This window comes from Aethalodelphis obliquidens, unplaced genomic scaffold (genome assembly GCF_003676395.1).
Source record: "Aethalodelphis obliquidens isolate GAN/ISIS:26980383/991018 unplaced genomic scaffold, ASM367639v1 scaffold36, whole genome shotgun sequence".
Lineage (NCBI taxonomy): Eukaryota > Metazoa > Chordata > Mammalia > Artiodactyla > Delphinidae > Aethalodelphis > Aethalodelphis obliquidens.
Window position 1 is genome coordinate 5,646,336 of NW_020837980.1, and position 23,717 is coordinate 5,670,052.

At 38.5% G+C, this 23,717-nt stretch overlaps 1 protein-coding gene across 10 annotated transcripts in view; it reads right to left on the minus strand.

Annotated features, from left to right (window-relative positions):
- PPFIBP1 (PPFIB scaffold protein 1) overlaps positions 1 to 23,717 on the minus strand; it is a 178,026-nt gene that overhangs the window by 7,017 nt on the left and 147,292 nt on the right. For 6 of the 10 annotated variants that reach the window (XM_027129373.1, XM_027129371.1, XM_027129368.1 and 3 more), the window contains 11 exons: positions 14,305 to 14,420; positions 13,658 to 13,714; positions 12,315 to 12,375; positions 11,958 to 11,987; positions 9,055 to 9,226; positions 8,545 to 8,577; positions 6,252 to 6,402; positions 5,871 to 5,999; positions 3,866 to 4,016; positions 3,066 to 3,177; positions 2,147 to 2,235 (listed from right to left, as the gene is read on the minus strand). In XM_027129373.1, the coding sequence (XP_026985174.1) occupies positions 2,147 to 2,235; positions 3,066 to 3,177; positions 3,866 to 4,016; positions 5,871 to 5,999; positions 6,252 to 6,402; positions 8,545 to 8,577; positions 9,055 to 9,226; positions 11,958 to 11,987; positions 12,315 to 12,375; positions 13,658 to 13,714; positions 14,305 to 14,420 (1,101 nt within the window). The remainder of the gene's footprint in view (positions 1 to 2,146; positions 2,236 to 3,065; positions 3,178 to 3,865; positions 4,017 to 5,870; positions 6,000 to 6,251; positions 6,403 to 8,544; positions 8,578 to 9,054; positions 9,227 to 11,957; positions 11,988 to 12,314; positions 12,376 to 13,657; positions 13,715 to 14,304; positions 14,421 to 23,717) is intronic. The other 4 variants (XM_027129376.1, XM_027129375.1, XM_027129374.1 and 1 more) reach the window with 2 other exon arrangements.

A 23,717-nucleotide genomic window follows, 5' to 3' on the forward strand; every position in this document is an offset into this window, starting at 1 on the left:
GACGCTGTGAACAGTTTTGGAAAAATTATATGTTAATCGATGCAAAGCTTCTGGTGAGAAGCAAGAGAGAAGAGAAATGAAGAAGTTATATGTAGCAACCTATATCACCAAGTGATTCCTTTAAGGAATAACTTTCACCAGTCTGTGGCTACTGGGAACTTTTCAAACACACCAAATTATTTTAGAAGAAGGTAATTTGGGGGAGTGGGGGGCCCGTGTCAAGATAAGCACCAATCTACTTCCAAACACGCCCAGAAAATAAACAAGGAAAACATCCATTTTAGGCACACCTTACTGAGAACACATTTCTTAATACAGGAAAAAAATTAACCTATTACAGAGATATTTTAAAAATAAAATTATAAAACAGTTTAAATCCTTAAGACTACTTACTGAGGAAAAATTATTTCCTGAATTTTTTCTAGATTAATGTCTTAAAAACAGTGCCTGAGGATAGGTTAGAAAGGGCATTTAACGTATTTTAATCTAAGATTGAGACACCCATTCAAAACGTTTCCATGTGGGTTATGCATAATGTTTACAATGTAAATAAAATGTTCATTATTTTAGTTCAAGGGATTTTAAAAGTAGGGATTTCTTTTAAATCAAGACACGCTTTTTTGAGGGGGGGATTTTAAAAAATCTTTTAAGTAATTTTACATTTACAGAGGAGTTGCCAAAGATAGTACAGAGTCCCACAGACCCTTCATCCAGCTTCTTCTCATGTTAACACCTTATATAACCACGATATTCAGCAAAACTAAAAACTTAACACAGACAATAATAAAATTCAATTAAACCCAGGTTTTATTCAGATTTCACCAGTGTTTCTACTAGGTCCTTTTTCTGACCCAGGATCCAATCCAGGATACCAATTTCGAACAGACTTTTTGTGACTTAGGATTCCGGGGTCAAATTTTCTAAGGTGATTTATTCTTTTATAGCCGCAAAGGTTATACATTTGCCTTTTGTGATTTTCAGCCTCAATTTGCTCACATTCCCACAGGAACATACCCATACCTAGACAGGCAGGCAAACAGGCACAAATGCTCTGATTTCCTACTACTTTCTAACAGTGGAAACTTGGTTAAGTTACCCAATTTCTCAATTCTTTTGTTTCCTCATCTGAAAGCTGGGGATAACAGAGTGCTGAGAACTGAGTATTAATTATGAGCAAAGTGTTTGAAAGAGTGTCTGGCACACAGTAAGTACGCAACATGCCACACGCTCGTGTTATTTTACCTCAGTTTACATGATGTGCCCACCACGGTTCAGACTTTGGTTCAGGGATGGAGAAGAAAATGAGCTGAACCCCAACTTTCTTTGATATTGAAAAATTCCTAAATAAGTTAAGTTAGCTGTTTGAAACTTTCAACTTATTTTAACAAGATACTTGTGGTAGTTGAATCCACAAAAGGCCGTTTAAATAAAAGCATCTTAGGCAGAACACTCCTAGTACCATGGAGTCTAGAACAAGTTCTCCCGGAACCCATCTTTCTCCACTGCCATAAAGTAGGGAAAAGTCCTTCTACCCATTGGACAGAGGCTAAAAATATGAAACAGTAATGAAGGAATGAGAGTGAAGGCCTATCTCTGCTTTACTCCAGTAAATCCAGCAGAACTGGTTTGAAGTGAGATGGGCTGGGGGTTTCAGGAAACAGTGCTCAAAAGTGGAAGGGAAGGGAAAAGAAAGTCCCAGTGGATGACAAGTCCCAGCCTTTTGAGTGGTCACTGCTTATAGGAACACATCCCTTAGAAACTGCCAGGGCTGCAAAACTCTACATTCTCTCATTTTCAACATTTTGATGACATATAATTCACATAGCATAAACTTCACCCATTGAAAGTGTCCACTTCAATGTCTATGTTACTGAATATATACAAAATCAACTGTTTGGATAACTTAGTTTCAGTTAGGTTTCACATAGCTTAAATCAGGATTTCAAAATTCCCAAGGCTATTGCAATCACCAAATCCTACAACTTCAACTTAGAAAAATATGCCTGCCCCTCTCCTCAAGTTAAAACAACCCCTTCAAACTCCAGCGGAATCACTGTGAAAACACTGTATTTTGCTTACCCTATTTCTGTGTTTTTCAGAGAAAAACAGTTTTATCCCCCCCAAACCCCAGGAGTGAGTTACTTACAACAGTCATGTAATGAAGCATTCGACCATCTACCCGTCCTTCATCAAACTGGGTCTTGTATTGGGGGAGACCAATATCATCCAACCATCCTAAGGATAGAAATGAGTGTCATTAATGACCCACAGAACACCCATTCTTGTGATGAAAAAGAGAAAAACATACTTCAAAAAGAGCCATGTACCACAATGTTCACTGCAGCTCTATTTACAATAGCCAGGACATGGAAGCAACCTAAGTGTCCATCCACAGATGAATGGATAAAGAAGATGTGGCACATATATACAATGGAATATTACTCAGCCATAAAAGGAAATGAAATTGAGTTATTTGTAGTGAGGTGGATGGACCTAGAGTCTGTCATACAGAGTGAAGTAAGTCAGAAAGAGAAAAACAAATACTGTCTGCTAACACATATATATGGAATCTAAAAAAAAAAAAGAAATGGTACTGATGAACCTAGTTGCAGGGCAGGAATAAAGAGGTAGACATAGAGAGTGGACTTGAGGACATAGGGTGGGAGGGGGAAGCTGGGGCGAAGTGAGAGTAGCATTGACATACACACACTACCGAATGTAAAATAGTTGGCTGGTGGAAAGCAGCAGCATAGCACAGGGAGATCGGCTTGGGGCTTTGCGATGACCTAGAGGGGTGGGGTAGGGAGGACGGGAGGGAGGCTCAAGAGGGAGGGGATATGGGGACATGTGTATGCATATGGCTGATTCACTTTGTTGTGCAACAGAAACTAACACAGTATGTGAAGCAATTATACTCCAATAAAGATCTATTCAAAAAACCAAAGCAAAACAACAAAAAAGAAAAAGCAGCTATATGTGTGTGTGTGTGTGTGTGTGTGTGTGTGTGTGTGTGTGTGTGTATATAATTCATTCATTCACTCATTCGTGAATTTAAAACCTCTTACTAGTGACCCAGTTGAAATCCAGCTTTCCATGATTGGTTTCTTCTTCGGATCCCAGGGCTTGCAGTGCCAGCTGGAGTTTCTTTCGATGAAGTAAATGCTTGATTCCAAGTTCCTGAATTAATAAAAAGAAACACTGGCATTACAACTCTGTCAACATGGGCTGGATGCCACTGGCAAAGGATGCAAATTCCTCGAAAATCAAGCCAGCATTGAAGACCCAATAATTACATTAAATCAGAATACTAACCCAGGCTGTAAAATGTTGCTGAACAAAAGGCCCCTAGAAAGACCACCGCAGTTGTTTTAGTAGTACGTTAGATATTCCCCACTAGGCTCCTTCCTTTGCAAGATAGGAACTGTAGCATGCATAACAGAAATTCTACCCCTATTCTGTACTAAATGGGAAGAAATGTTAAATAGCTGGACATTAAGTGTAGGGCTCTTTTTTTCCCTTTTGCAAAGTGAAATTGAATTACATATATTACACTGAGAAGACGGACCAATGATAAAACCACAGAATGGTTTTGAGAAATATGAACTGAAACTTTATTATTATGTCTATATAATTATTTTTTCATTAAAGTGCCCAGTGGCTTAAGTGTTTCATAGGGAATCATTAAGACCAGGTCCTCCCTTTAAGTCCGTGAGATAAAATAATCATGAAGCAGGAAACTCAGACTTTTTCTAGAATACTTACTGGCTCTACCCACTCCCCTTTTTGGAATATAAAACAAATCTACATTCATATTCCTCTCTCTCTCTCTCTCTCCATTGTGCAAACAAAATAGAGAAGCATTCACCTTCTCTAGATCTTGTTGAGAAGCCTGCAAAAGTGTTTGGCCAGATGCAATCCAGCGCTTGCCAGAGTTCAGGTAGGACCCCAAGCCCTGTTCCACAAGCCAATTGCAAACCTGTTCCTTGGTCCACTTGGCAAATGGCATATCCAAGTCACTACAGGAAAATGAACAATCGCATGAAAAACAATTAAAAGCCAATCCGCTAAGTTACCATCAGGGCTGAACAACTGCATATTCAATAGACATGGAGATTCCCTGGTGATACACATTTGACTATGGGAAGCCTAATTTTTAGTACATATTTGGTGGAGTAAGTGATACTGGAGATGAAAGCTCCCTTGTAAGACCACAGTCTTCATGTCAAACAAAACCACTAAAGATTCATCATGATTTAACATGTTTTATAGAAGAAGACTGAGTTAAACCAACAGCTCAAGTTATTATACTACTTTCAGCTAATGTTGTTTAGAGATTGAATTTACAATCAGAAAACACTAGGCCAGACTGAAAGAAACTCAAGTCTAACTTGAATTAACTTTAGTAGAATTACGGTTTCTCTCCAGATGGTATTCAATGAGAAGAGGGCAATATGCCATCACTGAGTATGAGAAAGTACAATCAAAGCAAATTTCTGCTTTCTTTTACTATTTTTTTAATTAATTAATTTTTTTCTATCAAAGTATAGTTGACTTACAATGTTGTGTTAGTTTCTTTTACTGTTTTTACAAGTAGTGTTCCTGTTTGGAAAAAAAATGTGGCGATGAACAAAATTTTTTTTTTTAAACAACACAAGCAAGTCCTCTCCTGTGTACAAAGAGAACATATGGCAAATGAGACTGTTTGGTATTTGAAGAAGGCCAAAGAGAGTTTCCTCCTTGATGAAACTTGCGCCCAGCATTCTGCCTGGGTGGGAAGGACCATGTGTAAAACGTTTCTAGCCCATTATCATCTTAAAAGATTTAGTATCAATGATTTGTGCTATATATTTGTCAACTCCACCCTCTTTTATGTTGAGCAAATCAACATAGCAGTTCCAAAACAGCCCTAAACTGTGATAAGGGTGTAGGAAAAGTTCTTAGAGTCTTAATAGATAAAAACATTACACAGTCCTGATAAATTAAAGAATTCGGATAGAATATATGTCTTTTAAGTGTTTTCACAGACTGTATCAATTACCAATGTTTACTGAACAGTTATCATTTGCCAGATACTTAACACACGTTAACTCATTTAATCATCACAATCATCTTTTGGGGTAAGTACTAATTCATACTATGGGAAACAGAGGCGCAGAGCATGGAAGTAATGACTCAAGGTCACTCAGCTTGTAGGAAGCGGTGAAGCCAGAAATCATGTCCAAGCAGTCTGTCTCTAGAACCTATTCTTTTTTTTTTAAAGGAAAGTACAGCTGAGTCAGTGTTGTGTTAATTTCCAGTGTACAGCAAAGTAATTCAGGTATACATATATATCTATCTATATATTACTTTTTCATATTCGTTTCCATTCTGCTTTATTACAAGCTGTTGAATATAGTTCCCTGTGCTACACAGTAGGACCTTGTTGTTTATCCATCCTACATATAATGGTTTGCATCTGCTAATCCCAAACTCCCAATCCATCCCTCCCCCGCTTCCCCTCCCCCTTGGCAACCACAAGTCTGTAGAACCTATTCTTAACCACTATGCTATCCCATCTTTCCAGAGCTATGCTTTAGAGTACTAATAACTGTTTTCTATGTAAAATTTAAGAGCCATTTTAGTACAGATGCTGCTGATACTTTAGCTCTGGGTCCTCACCTAGCTCACAGAGCCCTCATCTTCTGGACAGTTTTTCACCAACCACAGCCGAATTGCACTGCTCTAAAGATGATGGAGCCTTCCACAAGGCACAGCAGTAAGCAATGGATTTGACTGTCTAACCCAGGGTCAATACTAACACCGCAGGTGTTCACGAGACCTTGATGCTTGGGTAGAGATGCAAAAGAGACCATTTGTTTGAATGTTCTTACCTGTTAGATTGTCCCAAATCTCGAGACCAACCCAATCGGGGTCCTGCAGTTGCCCTTGTCCCTCCTCTTTTGAATTCAGGCTCAGACATGTCATCTGGGTTAAATGTAGTTGATTGACTTCTCCTAAGTCTGAAAAGAAGACACAGCACATTAGACCCGAGGAAGCCTTCGACTTTAATCAGAACGTTTTAAACTGACGCTTACATATGGTTAGAATAGACATTTGGATTTAAACTTTAACTGAGATTCAATGAGTTAATGTATCCCAATCTCCATCCATAAAAGGATCACAAAAGCCTTACAATTTCGTAACTATTTTCAGCCGATTTTCCATTTACTCCTACATTTGAGCCACATATAAGACAAAGCTCTGTTACTTACTTTCCAAAGAGTCTCATGATACCCCTAGATTTCTTTTTGGAATCCGGCGATGGTGGCGATATCTGGAAGGGACTGCTCCCCTGTGGATCTTTCGGCTGAGACGACACACCAGCCAGATCTAAGTGCTCAGGTGTCTCCTTCTCTGTTTCAGCTATTCCAAGAACAGGATACAAACTTGGTGAATTTTAAAATATGGAATGAACATGACTAGATGTTAACCTCCTTGGTTTAAGCAACTGTTAAGAATTCTTCTTCTGTTGGTCTATAAACCAGTGACTTACAAAGAACACCCTGCAAATATTAAAAATGGAACACAAATCTATGTTCTGCTCTACAGCCCACTCTACTGTGTACCAAGTTCATTAACTTACAAATTACAACTTCTTCGAGATTCAAAGGTGGGATAGGATTACCATATTCTTTCCTTGACTGATCTGAATTCGTAATGAGATTATACTCAATCTTGCTACAGCACTTGGTACTGTTGACTACCTCCTCCAAAACTGTCATCTCCTTTAGCTTCCTGACATGACATGCTTCTGGATCTGTCATCTGAAAGTTTCTTTGCTGTACCACTGTTTTCTCTTCTTCTTCCACTCCAAGATTCTGTCCTGGGCTCCCTCTGCAGGATCTTTTGACAAGCTCACGCACTCTATGCTCAGCACGAAATGATGGCTTTGCTCATTTATAAGCAGCTGGTATCAGAATCTCTGAGCCTAATCATCTCTCTCCCCAGCTTCAGTATCTGAATGTCTGTGGATATTCCCAATTTGATGTGCCAGGGATATCTTGGACTCAACAAATCCATCCAATTTTCCTGAGAGTCTTCTCTTACATTTTTGTATTTCATATTGCATTAATACTAGTTCATTTTCTCCCTGTTATTCCAGTCCAAACTCTTTGTCATTTTCTTTTCATTCCCTCCTTTCCTTTGGCATTTACATCGAATTGTTTACCAAGTCCTGGCAATTCTTTATATAAGAAATGTATTCCTATTTATAATGTAATGTTTTAGACACTGAGAGAAGAATGAACTGGGTCTTCATAAATTTTTCATTTGATATAAATCAATGCCAGTTGATTCTGCCATAAAACAATAACATCCAAGTCTGCTACTCTCAGACCTCCTAGCATCAACTATCCTAGTTCTTTTAGCTGTCTTTTAACAGACGATCCCACACTAGCAAACACAAGGAATGCTGTTTCCTCAATGGGAGAATGTGCACTTTTATACAGCAAAGTAAAAGTTGTACAAAAACCACAGGGACAGTGTTTCAGCAAGATCTAAAAGTTGCAGAGGCTGACTTTTCTATGAAGCAGAGCTGTGATTACAGGTTATGGTAAGCAGCATTTGCCTCTTAGCGTTGACAATGTGTTTCTTCTAAGAAAGATGCAAAAACATTTGAAAATAGTTGTCTGAAGAGATCATTTTTGTTCACCCTGTGTTCATTCTGGACATTTAAGGGTACAGAGAGAGAGAGAAGTCACCTTTGCTGATCTACATGAATACCTCTGTGGATATCTATACAAGGTAATAGGACCTATTGGGAAAACCCAAAAGAACATTTCCATTCAAACCCTACAGCCATGACGGTTACAGGTGTCCCTGAAAATGCTGCCCAGCCCAGCTTTATTTTAAAAGCATCCTGTTTTTATTTTTATTTTGAGGATTTTTCCCCTACTGTATTCTGCCCTTTAAAGAGGAAAACTGAGCTTCCCCTCTCCTAAAATCGCTTTGGGGGTGACTCCTCAGATATCGCATCAAGTTACCTCTGCTGTCACTAAATGTCACCCGCATCTTCAAAGCAATAATGCGTCAGAAGAATGTTCCCCTAAGAGAAGTCAGTCTAAAATGAACGTCTTCAATGTCTTCCACAGACCTGTTTGGCTAAAAACATTTCTTTCTGGAGGCTGGGGAAACGTTACCATGGAGAAGGAGTCGCAAGGCCCTGAGAGTTAGTGTGATGTGATATGTGCTTCGGGGTGAAGGAGCTGGATTTATGACACCAGGGCACTCCTGCCCTGCACTCGGATGGCCGCTGGGCACATCTAGGTCCTCGCAGAGCTGCTCGCAAGGTGCCATTAGCATGGGTTACAGCAGCGTTTAGGCTCGGAAGCAAAGGCTCTATAGAGAGTCCTTTTGAGCGGAAGGTGGAAGGAACACTCTGGAGTAGAGGACTCCGTTTTCTGATGCTGCCAGCTCACGTTCTAGAGATGACAGACGCCCAAGAGCAGGGGTTAGCGCGGTGGGGAGCGAGGCGCCGGCGAAGGAGGCATGCGGGGTGTACGGTACCTAAGGTGGGCGCACTGGCGCTTCGCTTACGGTCTTCAGAAATCCCAACAACGCACACAATCACACGCAGCCCAATGGAGAGAACACAGGGGAGTGACAAAATGAGACACAGATCAAACTCCTACTCATAAAATACACACAGTGGGAGGGAGGGCGGGCACCGCACTGTGCTTCCGACGCTACACACAGACTCCATTAGCAGTGTCAATATGGGGTTAATTTTATCCTCTTTCGGAACAGATGGGAAACTGCTTGTAATGACATCAGAGAGAATCACGGTTTTTGGTCTTTCCTCTAAGTTTACACCCAGAACAGAGAGCAGGGTGAGAAAGTCCACACTATCTTTACCTCTGAATTAAGCCCATGGAAGCATTTTTTGCTAACTTTTCCCCCAAGTCATTCACCGTCATTTCTGAGAAAGAGAAATGTACAAATAGATGAATAAGGGAAAAGATAGATCTTTTCCTCATTCTGGAAGAATTAAGGCAAAGGCATTTTGGCCACACATACCCAAGTTTGGCGCACTTGCTGTCCTCTTGTTACTTTTGATTTTAAAAAAGCCACGACCAAAGGAAGATCTGGTTTTTCGAGTGCCAAAGGGATTGTCATCCACAGAGGCATCATGTCCCGGAGCTTTGTGAGGGAGGCTCCCAAATGGGCTACTTTCTACCAGAGCTTTAGCCTGAAAGAAAAGTGATAATAAATGTGACACAGCACGAATGTGCATCATTATTAGGACATGCCCGGCACAGTACTAAATATGTTACACACGTGATCTTATTTAAAAGAATAACTGAACTAACAAATTGATTACGAATGTCACATGCCTTGTTAGAAGTTAAAAAAGGTCAGTTCTGAAAGCTACTTAAGGAACAACAACAAAGACATGTTCATCACGGATCTTAATCTATGTATTTAGGGCTTTAAATATTTAGGACAGATTTAGACATTCTCAAATTTTATTTTAATTTTATTTGCCTCATAGACATGGAGATAAAATATTATGTAACTAGCAGATTTCCTACTTTTCTATCATTTATGACAAAGATTTGGCTATGATATAGTTCTCAGTCTTTATAACTACATCGGTAGAAGCCCAATATAATGTAATTATTCTGTAAAGTAGGCATTAGTCCCAAGCTTCTATACAAGCAGTATAAAGAGTTTCTACTCCAGTTATTTTAAATATTCCTCTCAAAGAATTAATAATAAAATGAAAGCAAAATCAGCAACTGTTTAAAATACGTATTTTTTGAAACAGGATTCTGGGTTCTATTCACATCTTGCCTGTGAGTTACCAAACATGGATCACCAGTTTCAAAGACTGTGATACGTTCAGATACGCTTAACTAAACCCACTAAAATTAAATTTTTCTTGATGGATTCAGAAGCCACTTCAGATCTTTACAATATCTCAGGATCGTTTTCAAGAACTTCAATTGTGATTTTTAAATACAGGCATACCTCATTTTATTGCACCTCGCTTTATTGTGCCTCGTAGATATTGTGTTTTTACAAACTGAAAGTCTGTGGCAACCCTGCACTGGTGCCATTTTTCCAAGAGCTTTTGCTCATTTTGTGTCCCTATGTCACATTTTGGTAATTCTCACAATATTTCAAACTTTTTCATTATTATTATATGGAGATCTGTGACATGACTTTTGATGTTACTATTGCAAAAAGATTACAACTCGCTTAAGGCTCAGATGAGAGTTAGCATTTTTCAGCAATAAAGCACTTTTTAATGAAGGTAAGTACATTGCCTTTTTTTACACATACTGCTACCGCAGATGTCACAGACTACAGTATAGTGTAAACATAAATTTTATATGCACTGGGAAACCAAAAACTTTGTGTGACTCACTTTATTGCAACATTTATTTTATTGCAATATTTGCATTATTATGGTGGCCTGGACCTGCACCTGCAATATCTCCGAGGTATGCCTGTAGCTTATTTTTGAGCTTTTTGGTTATTTGAATTGGCAGTTATAGTAACATGGTCTCTTATATTGTTTTAGTACTATCCAAGGATTCTTTTGTTTGCATGTTCCCATTTCTTGAACATCTCTTGTCCTTTCTTTTTTGCAGAAGTGGAGAGAAGGGTGAGGGGATACGGGCTTTTAAGGTGGTTATTTTCCTCTATATATCTACCATTCATAGTAACTAACAATGTACAAATGCCACAATGTAGTGGTACTGTTATCTATGTCTTAATGCTGATGCCAAAATCATTTCACACCACTCATTGAATCAGCAAGACAAAAAGAACAACGGCTTGAATTACAGCTGTGCCCACTCTCTGTGTTTTGTCAGTTATATCTATATCGCGACTCAAGGCACTAAGAGCCAACAGTCAAGGGACTGCATCTGGGGATAGTATGTCTACCGGACTGTGACCTGTGCAAGGTTAATGACCGAAAATCAGACGAAAGAAGAACCAGAGCCCATGCCGATGATGCGTTTAAAAATACCAGAATGTTAGCTGTAGATGGACAGTGGCTATATAAAATAAACAGCTGGTGATCTTTCTAAGAAGGGCTTTCTGTGAAGTCTAAGGAAGGCTGGGTGTGGTCATTATGATCATCCAATAGCGTGAATGAGAGTTTGGGGCTTTGTTTTTTTCAATAACTTACTGAGGTGAAAGTCATATAACATAAAAGTAACTATTTTAATATTCTTTTTCCCTTTTTTTTTTTTAAACCCCACATTTGTTTATTTATTTATTTTTGGCTGTGTTGGGTCTTCGTTTCTGTGCGAGGGCTTTCTCTAGTTGTGGCAAGCGGGGGCCACTCTTCATCGCAGTGGGCGGGCCTCTCACTATCGCGGCCTCTCTTATTGCGGAGCACAGGCTCCAGACGTGCAGGCTCAGTAGTTGTGGCTCACAGGCCTAGTTGCTCCACGGCATGTGGGATCTTCCCAGACCAAGGCTCGAACCAGCGTCCCCCGCATTAGCAGGCAGATTCCCAACCACTGTGCCACCAGGGAAGCCCCAAAAGTAACTATTTTAAAGTAATTCTGTGGCATTTATCACATTCACAGTGTTGTGTAACCAACACCTCTATCTAGTTCCAAAACATTTCCATCATTCTAAAGTAAAACTTACTCACTAAGCAGTTTCTCCCCACTCCTCTCTTGCCAACCTCTGGCAACCATCAGTCTGTGTTCTATCTCTACGGATTTACTTATTCTAGGATTTCACATAGATGGATTCATGTCATATGTGATCTTTTGTGTTGGGCTTCATTCATTTGGCATGTTTTGCAGATTCTGAGAGTTTTGGTTTATTGGAGACATTTAAGCAGTCTTACGTATTACGTATTAAGCAGTCTTATGTATTATGTATTAAGAAGTCTACTACGTATATTAGAACTCCCAAACATTTTTACATTGTAATCTGGACATAAAAATTACCTCTGAAGGCTTCAGAATAGACTCCTTTTCCTGTTCAAAACAACAACAGTATTTAAGATTGTTATAGGAATCTTTTATCTAGTCAGAATTTCTCACATATATATAATTCAACAAATTAAAATCAATTTACATCTATTCCTAAGGTACAAAATCTCACCTTCATTTATTTCCTACAATGTTTTATTAAAGTCTCCACTTGGGCTTTACTTTCAATCTTTTATATTCATATTTCTTAATATTTATCATTAACTATGGTATCTAATACTTTTCCATTATTGAAACCACAAACAGGAAAAGATGAAGATTCCTAAATGTTTTCTTCTCAGGGTAACAGACAGAAAAAAACACAGGACCAACCCCGTCTGATGACTCTTTCTTCAGATTGCCCAGGCTGCTAGACTTTTGCAGACTTGAAGTTCTAAAAATAACAATAATAACAATTATCATTAATAATAAGTGGCTCTGGTGTCCCTGTTTCTAAGTAGAATGCCTGGGAAAGAAACTAAGATTGTATGTGAGTGGAAACCTGGAAATAAAAGAAAATCTGGATTTAGGCAGTCACTTATGTGCTTAACTAAATTATAATGTTCAGTTCTTTTAAAAGCAGGGGTGGTTAACGGCCCTGCCAATAACTCTAAATGTTCCGCACATGTCAGAATAGCTGGAAAAACACTTAGGACTATCCTGTGATGTAAATATTTGAAAATAAACCAGTGTTTTCCATGGACTAGTGGCGTATCCGTTGCAAATACACATTCACACCAAGGACTTTTAAAATATTCGTGTACTTTTTATATATAATCCTCCTAATGAAAATACAGGACAGACGTTTTACTTTCCAATTTACAAAGGAATCAATTTTCTGAGTCTGGCAAAGCACTTCATTTTACAGTTCTAATCAAGCATCATAGAGGAAGCCCTATTGTTGCCTATAATAACTCACTTACAATCCTAGTAAAGGCCAAGTGACAGTGCGAACATCTGGACAGCCTTTCTCTTTCACATAAGTAGCATTCAATTATACGGAGCTGGTGTTACTCAAAAACTGGAGGCAGGAGTATGTGAACAGTTTAAAAACAGAGGGAAAAAAGTAACATCTTTGCTCTAAGACACAGAATAATATACTACACCAACAAAACCTTTACAAGGCATTTCTCATGTATTTATGTGTAAATAAGCTGCTAGAAATGTCGACTACCAAATACAGTAAAAGATAATGGAGAGCAAAGAAAAGATCTCGTCTTGGAGTACTGCTCTGAAAATAGATTTTCTAATGTAATACAGACATTAACTTGGATAAACTTAGCTATTAGGTCAGCTTATTAAGTTGAAAGGGCAAAAAACCATGGCAGCCTTGCCAGCCATCGCATCATTCTCTGCGATGCTTTTCTGATACACTTATATCCAGAATATAAGTCAGTACAAAAATGAAATTAAAAGCACTGAACTTCAAATGAAAACTGATGAAGAAAGGCTACGATGGCAGAAACCTGGCACGAGATAATGGTAAAAGAGCCAGTGTTGATGTGTTACTTTCCAAACCCCACTCCACGCCCCCCGACCCGATCATTACGGCTGCATTAGTTCATTCATGCCTCAGAGTCATTTGCTTTTAATACTAGTCATTGTTAGTGTAACAGAAGCTTCCTCTTTCCCAAGCATCAATCATATTTTTTTACATTTGATAAAACAGAACTTACGAAAGACTATCGCATAGTTGAGTTTCAACAGCAGAACCAAGGATTAGTTTTCCATCACTAAAATATTAAAGAAAAAAGGTATTTATGAGCTTCATGAAAAAAAAAAAAGACCATACATATTCCAACTGAACAGAATTGTCAAAAACAAAAAACTATGCAAGGACAGTTATTTCTCTATTTTTTGATATTCTATTTAATTTTACTTGATCTAATTGTAAGATTAGGCAATTAATTTGGGAAGATGGTCCCCCCAAATTCTATTTGCCTACAGAGGAACTACTGTATCCCTCTCCTGTCTCCTACACAGCGTCTTCCAAACAGCCTCAGGCACATACATGACTGCCTCTATTCTGCTTGCAATCCTTTGATGGCCACCTATGACCTAGGATATAAAATCCAAGTTCCCTAAAATCCCTCTCTAACCTAATCAGCACACCTCCCCAGCCTCATCTCCAGTTACTTCCTACTTCACACCTTCTATTTTAATAATACAGAACTGCATGGGGTTCCCTGGTACAAGTCTTGCTGTTTCTTGCTTCTCTGGGTAAAAGATTATGTCTGAAAATAAATGCAGTGCAGCCCTGCTTTTGGTGGATCTACTTTTCTGGGTATTTATATCGTAGTGTTAGATCATAAATGACATATACTTCTCCTCAAATGAAGTCTCTGGCTTAGGAGGTAATTTCGCTTTTTCAGAAGTTTCCAAGCCTTTAGATGCTGGCAATAATGAAGGGATTGAAACTTGCAAGATGCTGGTGTGGAACTGTAATATAATAATAAAAGGCCAAAAATCAATCCAACAAACAAACAAAACACAAGCCACAGAGTAACAAAAAATAAATAAGACAATTAAGTGGTCTATTTGTGGCTAAAATTTCATACACCTGTGTTTAGAACTCTATTCTTATATTTATAAAATGGTTTCAGGATGTAAACATCTGTAAATGTTAATCAGAGAAAACATTCTGGAAGAAAGTAATTTTTGAACTTGCTTCTGAAGAAGACACCGAATATTGAGAATAAGACATAATAAATACCATTAAGTAAGTTAATAGTAAAATCTAACAACTTTAAGCCCCAGTTGAAATCTTGGCCTTGACACACTTGCCTAAGTGACCTTGACCTTAGGCAATCACTTAACTGCCTTAAACTTAGGCAAGTCAGTTTTCTCCTCTGTAAAATGACAATGACAATGCCTACCTTACAGGGTTGCAATGATTTTAGATGAGATTTGGTTAAAGAGCTTCGTAAACAAAGCACTATTTCCATTTTAATTTCTACTATTAGTCTAATATAGAACATTGGTCAAGCCAGTTAATTATTATTCTATATGTGAACAAGCTGACTAACTTTGATGAACAGAATTGACAAAAGGTGTAATTAAAACAAATTATAGTAGACTTCGTGGCTACACTACTTAAACCACGTTGATTAATAGTAACAATATTATAGCAAAAACAACAAAAAAACATAATACATTTCCCCCCAGAAATGCTTTGTATATCCTAAGGATAGATTTGGTCAAAGGATGTCTAAACACTGGTTTTCAGTCATTTCTGACAACCAGAGAGGAGTGAGATTGTGAGCCACTCCACGAAGCAATAAATGAAACACTTCAAAAAATATTCCAGTAAAAAAATGAGTGAACGCACTTCTGCAAGTCAACCAATCTGAGATAGCTCTTGGCTTCTGCGAGTCAGCTAGTCAGGTAGGGACTCACACCAGGAACACACTTCTGAGTGCCAACCAGTCAACAACAGTCTCGCCTTCACAACCACACACAGCTGCCGTCAACTCACTCCTGCCTCTGAAAGCCCAACCCCTGAGCTCCTAAGCATCCTAAAAACCCTCCATATGATCCACTCAAAGAGAATGTCCTTGACCAGCAAAGCTCACTTACTTAAATAAGCAATAAATTCAGCTTTGTGATTTTTGTTTCAGTTAGTGAGTGGTATTCTCACCCTGTGATACTATAAAAGGTTATAAAATGTGCAGTCTGTTAAAGTAAGCAGACTGGGCACAAGATGGAGTCACTCATGCTAAGCCCCATGTTAGCAAGCCTGAAAATAACTAAATTTTCTCTGCTTGGCTCTCCCAGAAAAGGAAGGCCTAGGTCAACCAGTCAGCACTTCCTGCTCAGCACAAGTTACCTGGCTGGGCCCCAACACCTCTCTTTGCTCCATGTAAGGAAATGACCCTGCTTTAACCGATCAGCAAATGCCAAGTAAGACTTCGCTGTTCCTGCTCCCTTCCACCTACAAAAGTCAAGGGGATGCTGCTGGATTCATGAATCGCTGAATAAAGCCAACAAGATCTTTAAAATTTACTCAGTTGAATTTTGTTCCTTAACAAGTTGTATTATTATAAAATAGATTACTTCACTATCAATTTTTTCAGCTTGAATCTTTACGATTCATCCTGGGCAATTTATTTAGGCACTATCCCCGTTTCCTGAAGTGCATGTACTTCCTTGGGTTCCTAATCACAGGGAAAAATAGCTACACTAGCAGACTGACCCATTCTCTTCATTTCCTTTCAAACTTTAGGGCTTTCACTCCATGCTCAAATCACCCTCCTGGCTTTTCTTTTAAAATGTGGCTGAACACCCTCAGTCCTCCTCAAGTCATTCTTATTGCAAACTAAAAATCTGTGATTAAACTACAATTCACATAGCAAAGACTTCTTTTGGTAAGGATATGAGATTATCTAGGTGTATCCTATGTAAGAGCAGCCTCTTTCTATAAATGTAGCACATGCCTTGGCTACCATACATTATTTTTTTCTTTCAGTATAAATATTTACCAATTAGGGGATTTTTGATGGTGAACCACAGCCACCCCCTGCCTCTGCAGGAGACCCTCCAACGCTAGCAGATAAAGAAACAGAAGCCAAAGACCTGGTTAGCAGGAAAGTCAGCACTGGAACTGAGGACTTTTGACTGCAGATACCACCCACACACTTCCAAGTCTTCTGTCTCTCTCAAGGCCCAGCCCTGTCTTCTGAAGAGAGACCGTGTGGCTGACAGGGTCTTGGTGCTCTGGCCGGGTGTCAGGCCTGAGCCTCTGAGGTGGGAGAGCCGAGTTCAGGACACTGGTCCACCAGAGACCTCACGGCCCCATGTAATACCAAGCAGCAAAAGCTCTCCCAGAGATCTCCATCTCAACACGAAGACCCAGCTCCACTCAACAGCCAGCAAACAACAGTGCTGGACACCCCATGCCAAACGACTACCAAGACAGGAACACAACCCCACCCATTAGCAGAGAGGCTGCCTAAAATCATAATAAGTTCACAGACACCCCAAAACACACCATCAGACATGGGCCTGCCCACCAGAAAGAAAAGATCCAGCCTCATCCACCAGAACACAGGCACCAGTCCCCTCCAGCAGGAAGCCTACACAACCCACTGAACCAACCTTACCCACTGGGAGCAGACATCAAAAACAATGGGAACTACGAACATGCAGCCTGTGAAACAGAGACCCCAAACACAGTAAGTTAAGCAAAATGAGAAGACAGAGAAATACACAGCAGATGAAGGAGCAAGGTAAAAACTCACCAGACCAAACAAATGAAGAGGAAATAGGCAGTCTACCTGAAAAAGAATTCAGAATAATGATAGTAAAGATGATCCAAAATCTTGGAAATAGAATGGAGAAAATACAAGAAACGTTTAACAAAGACCTAGAAGAACTAAAGAGCAAAGAAACAATGATGAACAACACAATAAATGAAATTAAAAATTCTTTAAAAGGAATCAATAGCAGAATAACTGAGGCAGAAGAATGGATAAGTGACCTGGAAGATAAAATAGTGGAAATAACTACCACAGAGCAGAATAAAGAAAAAAGAAAGAAAAGAATTGAGGACAATCTCAGAGACCTCTGGGATAACATTAAATGCACCAACATTTGAAATATAGGGGTCCCAGAAGAAGAAGAGAAAAAAAAAGGGACTGAGAAAATATCTGAAGAGATTATAGTTGAAAACGTCCCTAATATGGGTAAAGAAATAGTCAATCAAAACCAGGAAGCGCAGAGTACCATACAGGATAAATCCAAGGAGAAAAACGCCAAGACACATATTAATCAAACTATCAAAAATTAAATATAAAGAAAAAATACTAAAAGCAGCAAGGGAAAAGCAACAATTAACACACAAGGGAATCCCCATAAGGTTAACAGCTGACCTTTCAGCAGAAACTCTGCAAGCCAGAAGGGACTGGCAGGACATATTTAAAGTGATGAAAGGGAAAAACCTACAACTAAGATTACTGTACCCAGCAAGGACCTCATTCAGATTCGACGGAGAAATCAAAACCTTTACAGATAAGCAAAAGCTAACATGATTCAGCACCACCAAACCAGCTCTACAACAAATGCTAAAGGAACTTCTCTAGGCAGGAAACACAAGAGAAGGAAAAGCCTTACAATAACAAACCCAAAACAATTAAGAAAATGGTAATAGGAACATACATATCGATAGCTACCTTAAATGTAAATGGATTAAATGCTCCAACCAAAAGACATAGACTGGCTGAATGGATACAAAAACAAGACCCGTACATATGCTATCTACAAGAGACCCACTTCAGACCTAGGGACACATACAGACTGAAAGTGAGGGGATGGAAAGCAGATATTCCATGCAAATGCAAATCAAAAGAGAGCTGGAGTACCAATTCTCATATCAGACAAAACAGACATTAAAATAAAGACTATTACAAGAGACAAAGAATGACACTACATAATGATCAAGGGATCAATCCAAGAAGAAGAGATAACAATTGTAAATATTTATGTACCCAACATAGGAAGCACCTCAATACATAAGGCAAATGCTAACAGCCATAAAAGGGGAAATCGACAGTAACACATTCATAGTAGGGGACTTTAACACCCCACTTTCACCAATGGACAGATCATCCAGACAGAAAATAAATAAGGAAATACAAGCTTTAAATGATACATTAAACAAGATGGACTTAATTGATATTTATACAATAATCCATCCAAAACCAGCAGATTCCACTTTCTTCTCAAGTGCTCATGGAACATTCTCAAAGCTAGATCATATCTTGGATCACAAATCAAGGCTTGGTAAATTTAAGAAAACTGAAATCATATCAAGTATCTTTTCCGACCACAATGCTATGAGACTAGATATCAATTACAGGAAAAAATCTGTAAAAAATACAAATACATGGAGGCTAAACAATACACTACTAAATAATTACTGAAGAAATCAAAGAGGAAATCAAAAAATATCTAGAAACAAATGACAATAAAAACATGACAACCCAAAACCTGTGGGATGCAGCAAAAGCAGTTCTAAGAGGGAACTTTATAGCAAAACAATCCTACCTCAAGAAACAAGAAACAACTCAAATAAAAAACCTAACCTTACACCTAAAGCAATTAGAGAAAGAAGAACCAAAAAAATCCCAAAGTTAGCAGAAGGAAAGAAATCATAAAGATCAGATCAGAAATAAATGAAAAGAAACGAAGGAAATGATAGCAAAGATCAATAAAACTAAAAGCTGGTTCTTTGAGAAGATAAACAAAATTGATAAACCATTAGCCAGACTCATCAAGAAAAAAAGGGAGAAGACTCAAATCAATAGAATTAGAAATGAAAAAGGAGAAGTAACAACTGATATTGCAGAAATACAAAGGATCATGAGAGATTACTACAAGCAACTATATGCCAATAAAATGGATAGCCTGGAAGAAATGGACAAATTCTTAGAAAAGCACAACTTTCCGAGACTGAACCAGGAAGAAATAGAAAATTTAAACAGACCAATCACAAGCACTGAAATTGAAACTGTGATTAAAAATCTTCCAACAAACAAAACCCCAGCACCAGATGGCTTCACAGGCAAATTCTATCAAACATTTAGAGAAGAGCTAACACCTATCCTTCTCAAACTCTTCCAAAATATAGCAGAGGGAGGAACACTCCCAAACTCATTCCACGAGGCCACCATCACCCTGATACCAAAACCAGACAAAGATGCCACAAAAAAAGAAAACTCCAGGCCAATATCACTGATGAACATAGATGCCAAAATCCTCAACAAAATACTAGCAAACAGAATCCAACAGCACATTAAAAGGATCATATACCATGATCAAGTGGGGTTTATCCCAGAATGCAAGGATTCTTTAATATATGCAAATCAATCAATATGATAAACCATATTAACACACTGAAGGAAAAAACCATATGATCATCTCAATAGATGCAGAAAAAGCTTTCGACAAAATTCAACACATACTCTTGATAAAAACCCTCCAGAAAGCAGGCATACAGGGAACTTACCTCAACATAATAAAGGCCATATATGACAAACCCACAGCTAACATCATACTCAATGGTGAAAAACTGAAACCATTTCTATTAAGATCAGGAACAAGACAAGGTTGTCCACTCTCACCAATATTATTCAACAGAGCTTTGGAAGTTTTAGTCACAGCAATCAGGGAAGAAAAAGAAACAAAAGGAATCCAAACTGGAAAAGAAGAAGTAAAACTGTCACTGCTTGCAAATGACACGATACTATACATAGAGAATCCTAAAGATACCGCCAGAAAACTACTAGAGCTAATCAATGAATTTGGTAAAGTAGCAGGATACAAAATTAATGCACAGAAATCTCTTGCATTCCTATACACTAATGATGCAAAATCTGAAAGAGAAATTAAGGAAACACTCCCATTTACCATTGCAACAAAAAGAATAAAATACCTAGGAATAAACCTACCAAAGGAGACAAAAGACCTGTATGCAGAAAACCATAAGACACTGATGAAAGAAATTAAAGATGATACAAACAGATGGAGAGATATACCATGTTCTTGGATTGGAAGAATCAATGCTGTGAAAATGACTATACTACCCAAAGCAATCTACAGATTCAATGCATTCCCTATCAAATTACCAACGGCATTTTTTACGGAACTAGAACAAATCATCTTATAATTTGTATGGAGACAGAAAAGACCCTGAATAGCCAAAGCAGTCTTGAGGGAAAAAAACGGAGCTGGAGGAATCAGGCTCCATGACTTCAGACTATACTACAAAGCCACAGTAATCAAGACAGTATGGTACTGGCACAAAAACAGAAATATAGATCAATGGAACAGGATAGAAAGCCCAGAGATAAACCCATGCACCTATGGTCACCTTATTTTTGATAAAGGGGGCAAGAATATACAATGGAGAAAAGACAGCCTCTTCAATAAGTGGTGCTGGGAAAACTGGGCAGCTATATGTAAAAGAATGAAATTAGAACACTCCCTAACACCATACACAAAAATTAACTCAAAATGGATTAAAGACCTAAATGTAAGGCCAGACACTATAGAACTCTTAGAGGGAAACATAAGCAGAACACTCTATGACATAAATCACAGCAAGATCCTTTCTGACCCACCTCCTAGAGAAATGGAAATAAAAACAAAAATAAACAAATGGGACCTAATGAAGCTTAAAATCTTTTGCACCGCAAAAAAAACCATAAACAAGACAAAAAGGCAACCCTCAGAATGGGAGAAAATAGTTGCAAATGAAGCAACTGACAAAGGATTAATCTCCAAAATATATAAGCAGCTCATGCAGCTCAATATCAAAAAACAAACAACCCAATCCAAAAATGGGCAGAAGACCTAAATAGACATTTCTCCAAAGAAGATATACAGAGTGCCAACAAACACATGAAAGGATGCTCAACATCACTAATCATTAGAGAAATGCAAATCAAAACTACAATGAGGTATCACCTCACACCGGTCAGAATGGCCATCATCAAAAAATCTACAAACAATAAATGCTGGAGAGGGTGTGGAGAGAAGGGAACCCTCTTGCACTGTTGGTGGGAATGTAAATTGATACAGCCACTATGGAGATCAGTTTAGAGGTTCCTCAAAAAAACTACAAATAGAACTACCATATGACCCAGCAATCCCACTACTGGGCATATACCCTGAGAAAATCACAATTCAAAAAGAGTCGTGTACCACAACGTTCACTAGCCCTATTTACAATAGCCAGCACATGGAAGCAACCTAAGTGTCCATCATAGGATGAATGGATAAAGAAGATGTGTCACATGTATGCAGTGGAATATTATTCAGCCATAAAAAGAAATGAAATTGAGTTATTTGTAGTGAGGTGGATGGACCTAGAGTCTATCATACAGAGTGAAGTAAGTCAGAGAAAAACAAATACCGTATGCTAACACATATATATGGAACCTTAAAAAAAAAAGTTTCTGAAAAACTTAGCTGCAGGACAGGAATAAAGACACAGACGTAGAGAATGGACTTGAGGACACAGGGCGTGAAAAGGGTAAGCTGGGACAAAGTGAGAGAGTGGCATGGACACATATACACTACCAAATGTAAAACAGATAGCTAGTGGGAAGCAGCCGCATAGCACAGGGAGATCAGCTCGGTGCTTTGTGTCCACCTATAGGGGTGGGATAGGCAGGGTGGGAGGGAGAGGCAAGAGGGAGGAGATATGGGGATATATGTATATGTATGGCTGATTCACTTTGTTATACAGCGGAAACTAACACACCATTGTAAAGCAATTATACTCCAATTAAGATGTTAAAAAAAAAATTAGGGGATTTTTCCCTCTAAAATAGCTCTTATTCCTTAACTGATTCCTTGGGTTTTTTTCCTTTCCATTTCTTTGAGATATAATTGACATATAGCCACTGTACAAGTTTTAGGTGTACAGGATAACGACTTGACATACCTACACTGTGATATGATTATCACAGTTGAGTTTAGTTAAACTAACATCTATCACCTCATATAGATACCAGAAAAAAAAACATTTTTCCTCATGATGAGAACTTTTAGGATCTACTCTCTTAGCAGCAGCTTTCAAATATACAATATAGCAATGTTAACTGTAGTCACTATGCTGTACTTTACATCCTCAGTACTTAGTTATAGCCAGAAGTTCATACTTTTTGACTACCTTCATCCAATTCCCCTTCCCACCAATTCCTTATAACGGCATATTTTAGCTCTCTCTTACATTTAAAAAAGAAATGCTCTTTTCTCCTTGAATTCACTTTCATTCAATTCAAATTTCATATTCTCATTACGTAATTACGAGCAACAGATATAAAAAGTAAAGATGCCATTTGATTTCTTCTCGCTACTTACAATAAAATGTTAGAAAAGAGGTGACCAAAGAAGCAACTGTTAAATATAAAGGAGCCAAGACTATTTACTTGAAAAATTAAACTGTTTCTCATTCCTAGTCTCCCTAGATGGAACATTACATATTAAAATTAAGAAAGGGTTTGAGGGCAAAGATGAAGCACAGGTGCTGTCAGGAAAACCGTCTTAAGATGAAGCCACAGGTGTAGCTTTGTGAAGACAGGAAAATTCAAGGTGGTGCTGTCTCACTGAACCTTTCAAAAAGATCAAAAACTCTAAAAACAAAGGGATATCTCATAGTGGCCTTATAGGGAACCTAAGGCAGTAAAGGGCTTTTTGTGAAGATATTTGCGGATATGCTTTTATCTAATAGAGTGATTAGGCTCAGTAGTTGTGGCGCACGGGCTTAGTTGCTCCGCGGCATGTGGGATCTTCCCGGACCAGGGCTCGAACCCGAAATTTTCTTCCATGATCTTTTTAAAAAAAAACTGAAAGCAGTCACTTTTTATTAACTGACCAGATTACAAAAATAATCATGGTAGACATCTTAGTTCATCCTTCTAATAGACGTGTTGATCTGGTCTACCCTATTGCCAACATCTCTACCTTCTAAAAAGTGGGTGGTCTTTTTCTTCACTCCACCTCATGAAGATAATTTGAAGGGCCATAGGAAGGCGTTTGCTTCTTTGAAGCATTTTTCAACACTACAGATCCCGTAAATCAGATCCTCCATGCAGATGACGCCTTATTTACCAAGAAATCAATTAATCAATGTGTTATCTGTCAGGGCAATTTGCTTCTTCTTTTTTTTTTTTTTTCTGTACATGGGCCGCTCACTGTTGTGGCCTCTCCCGTTGCGGAGCACAGGCTCCAGAC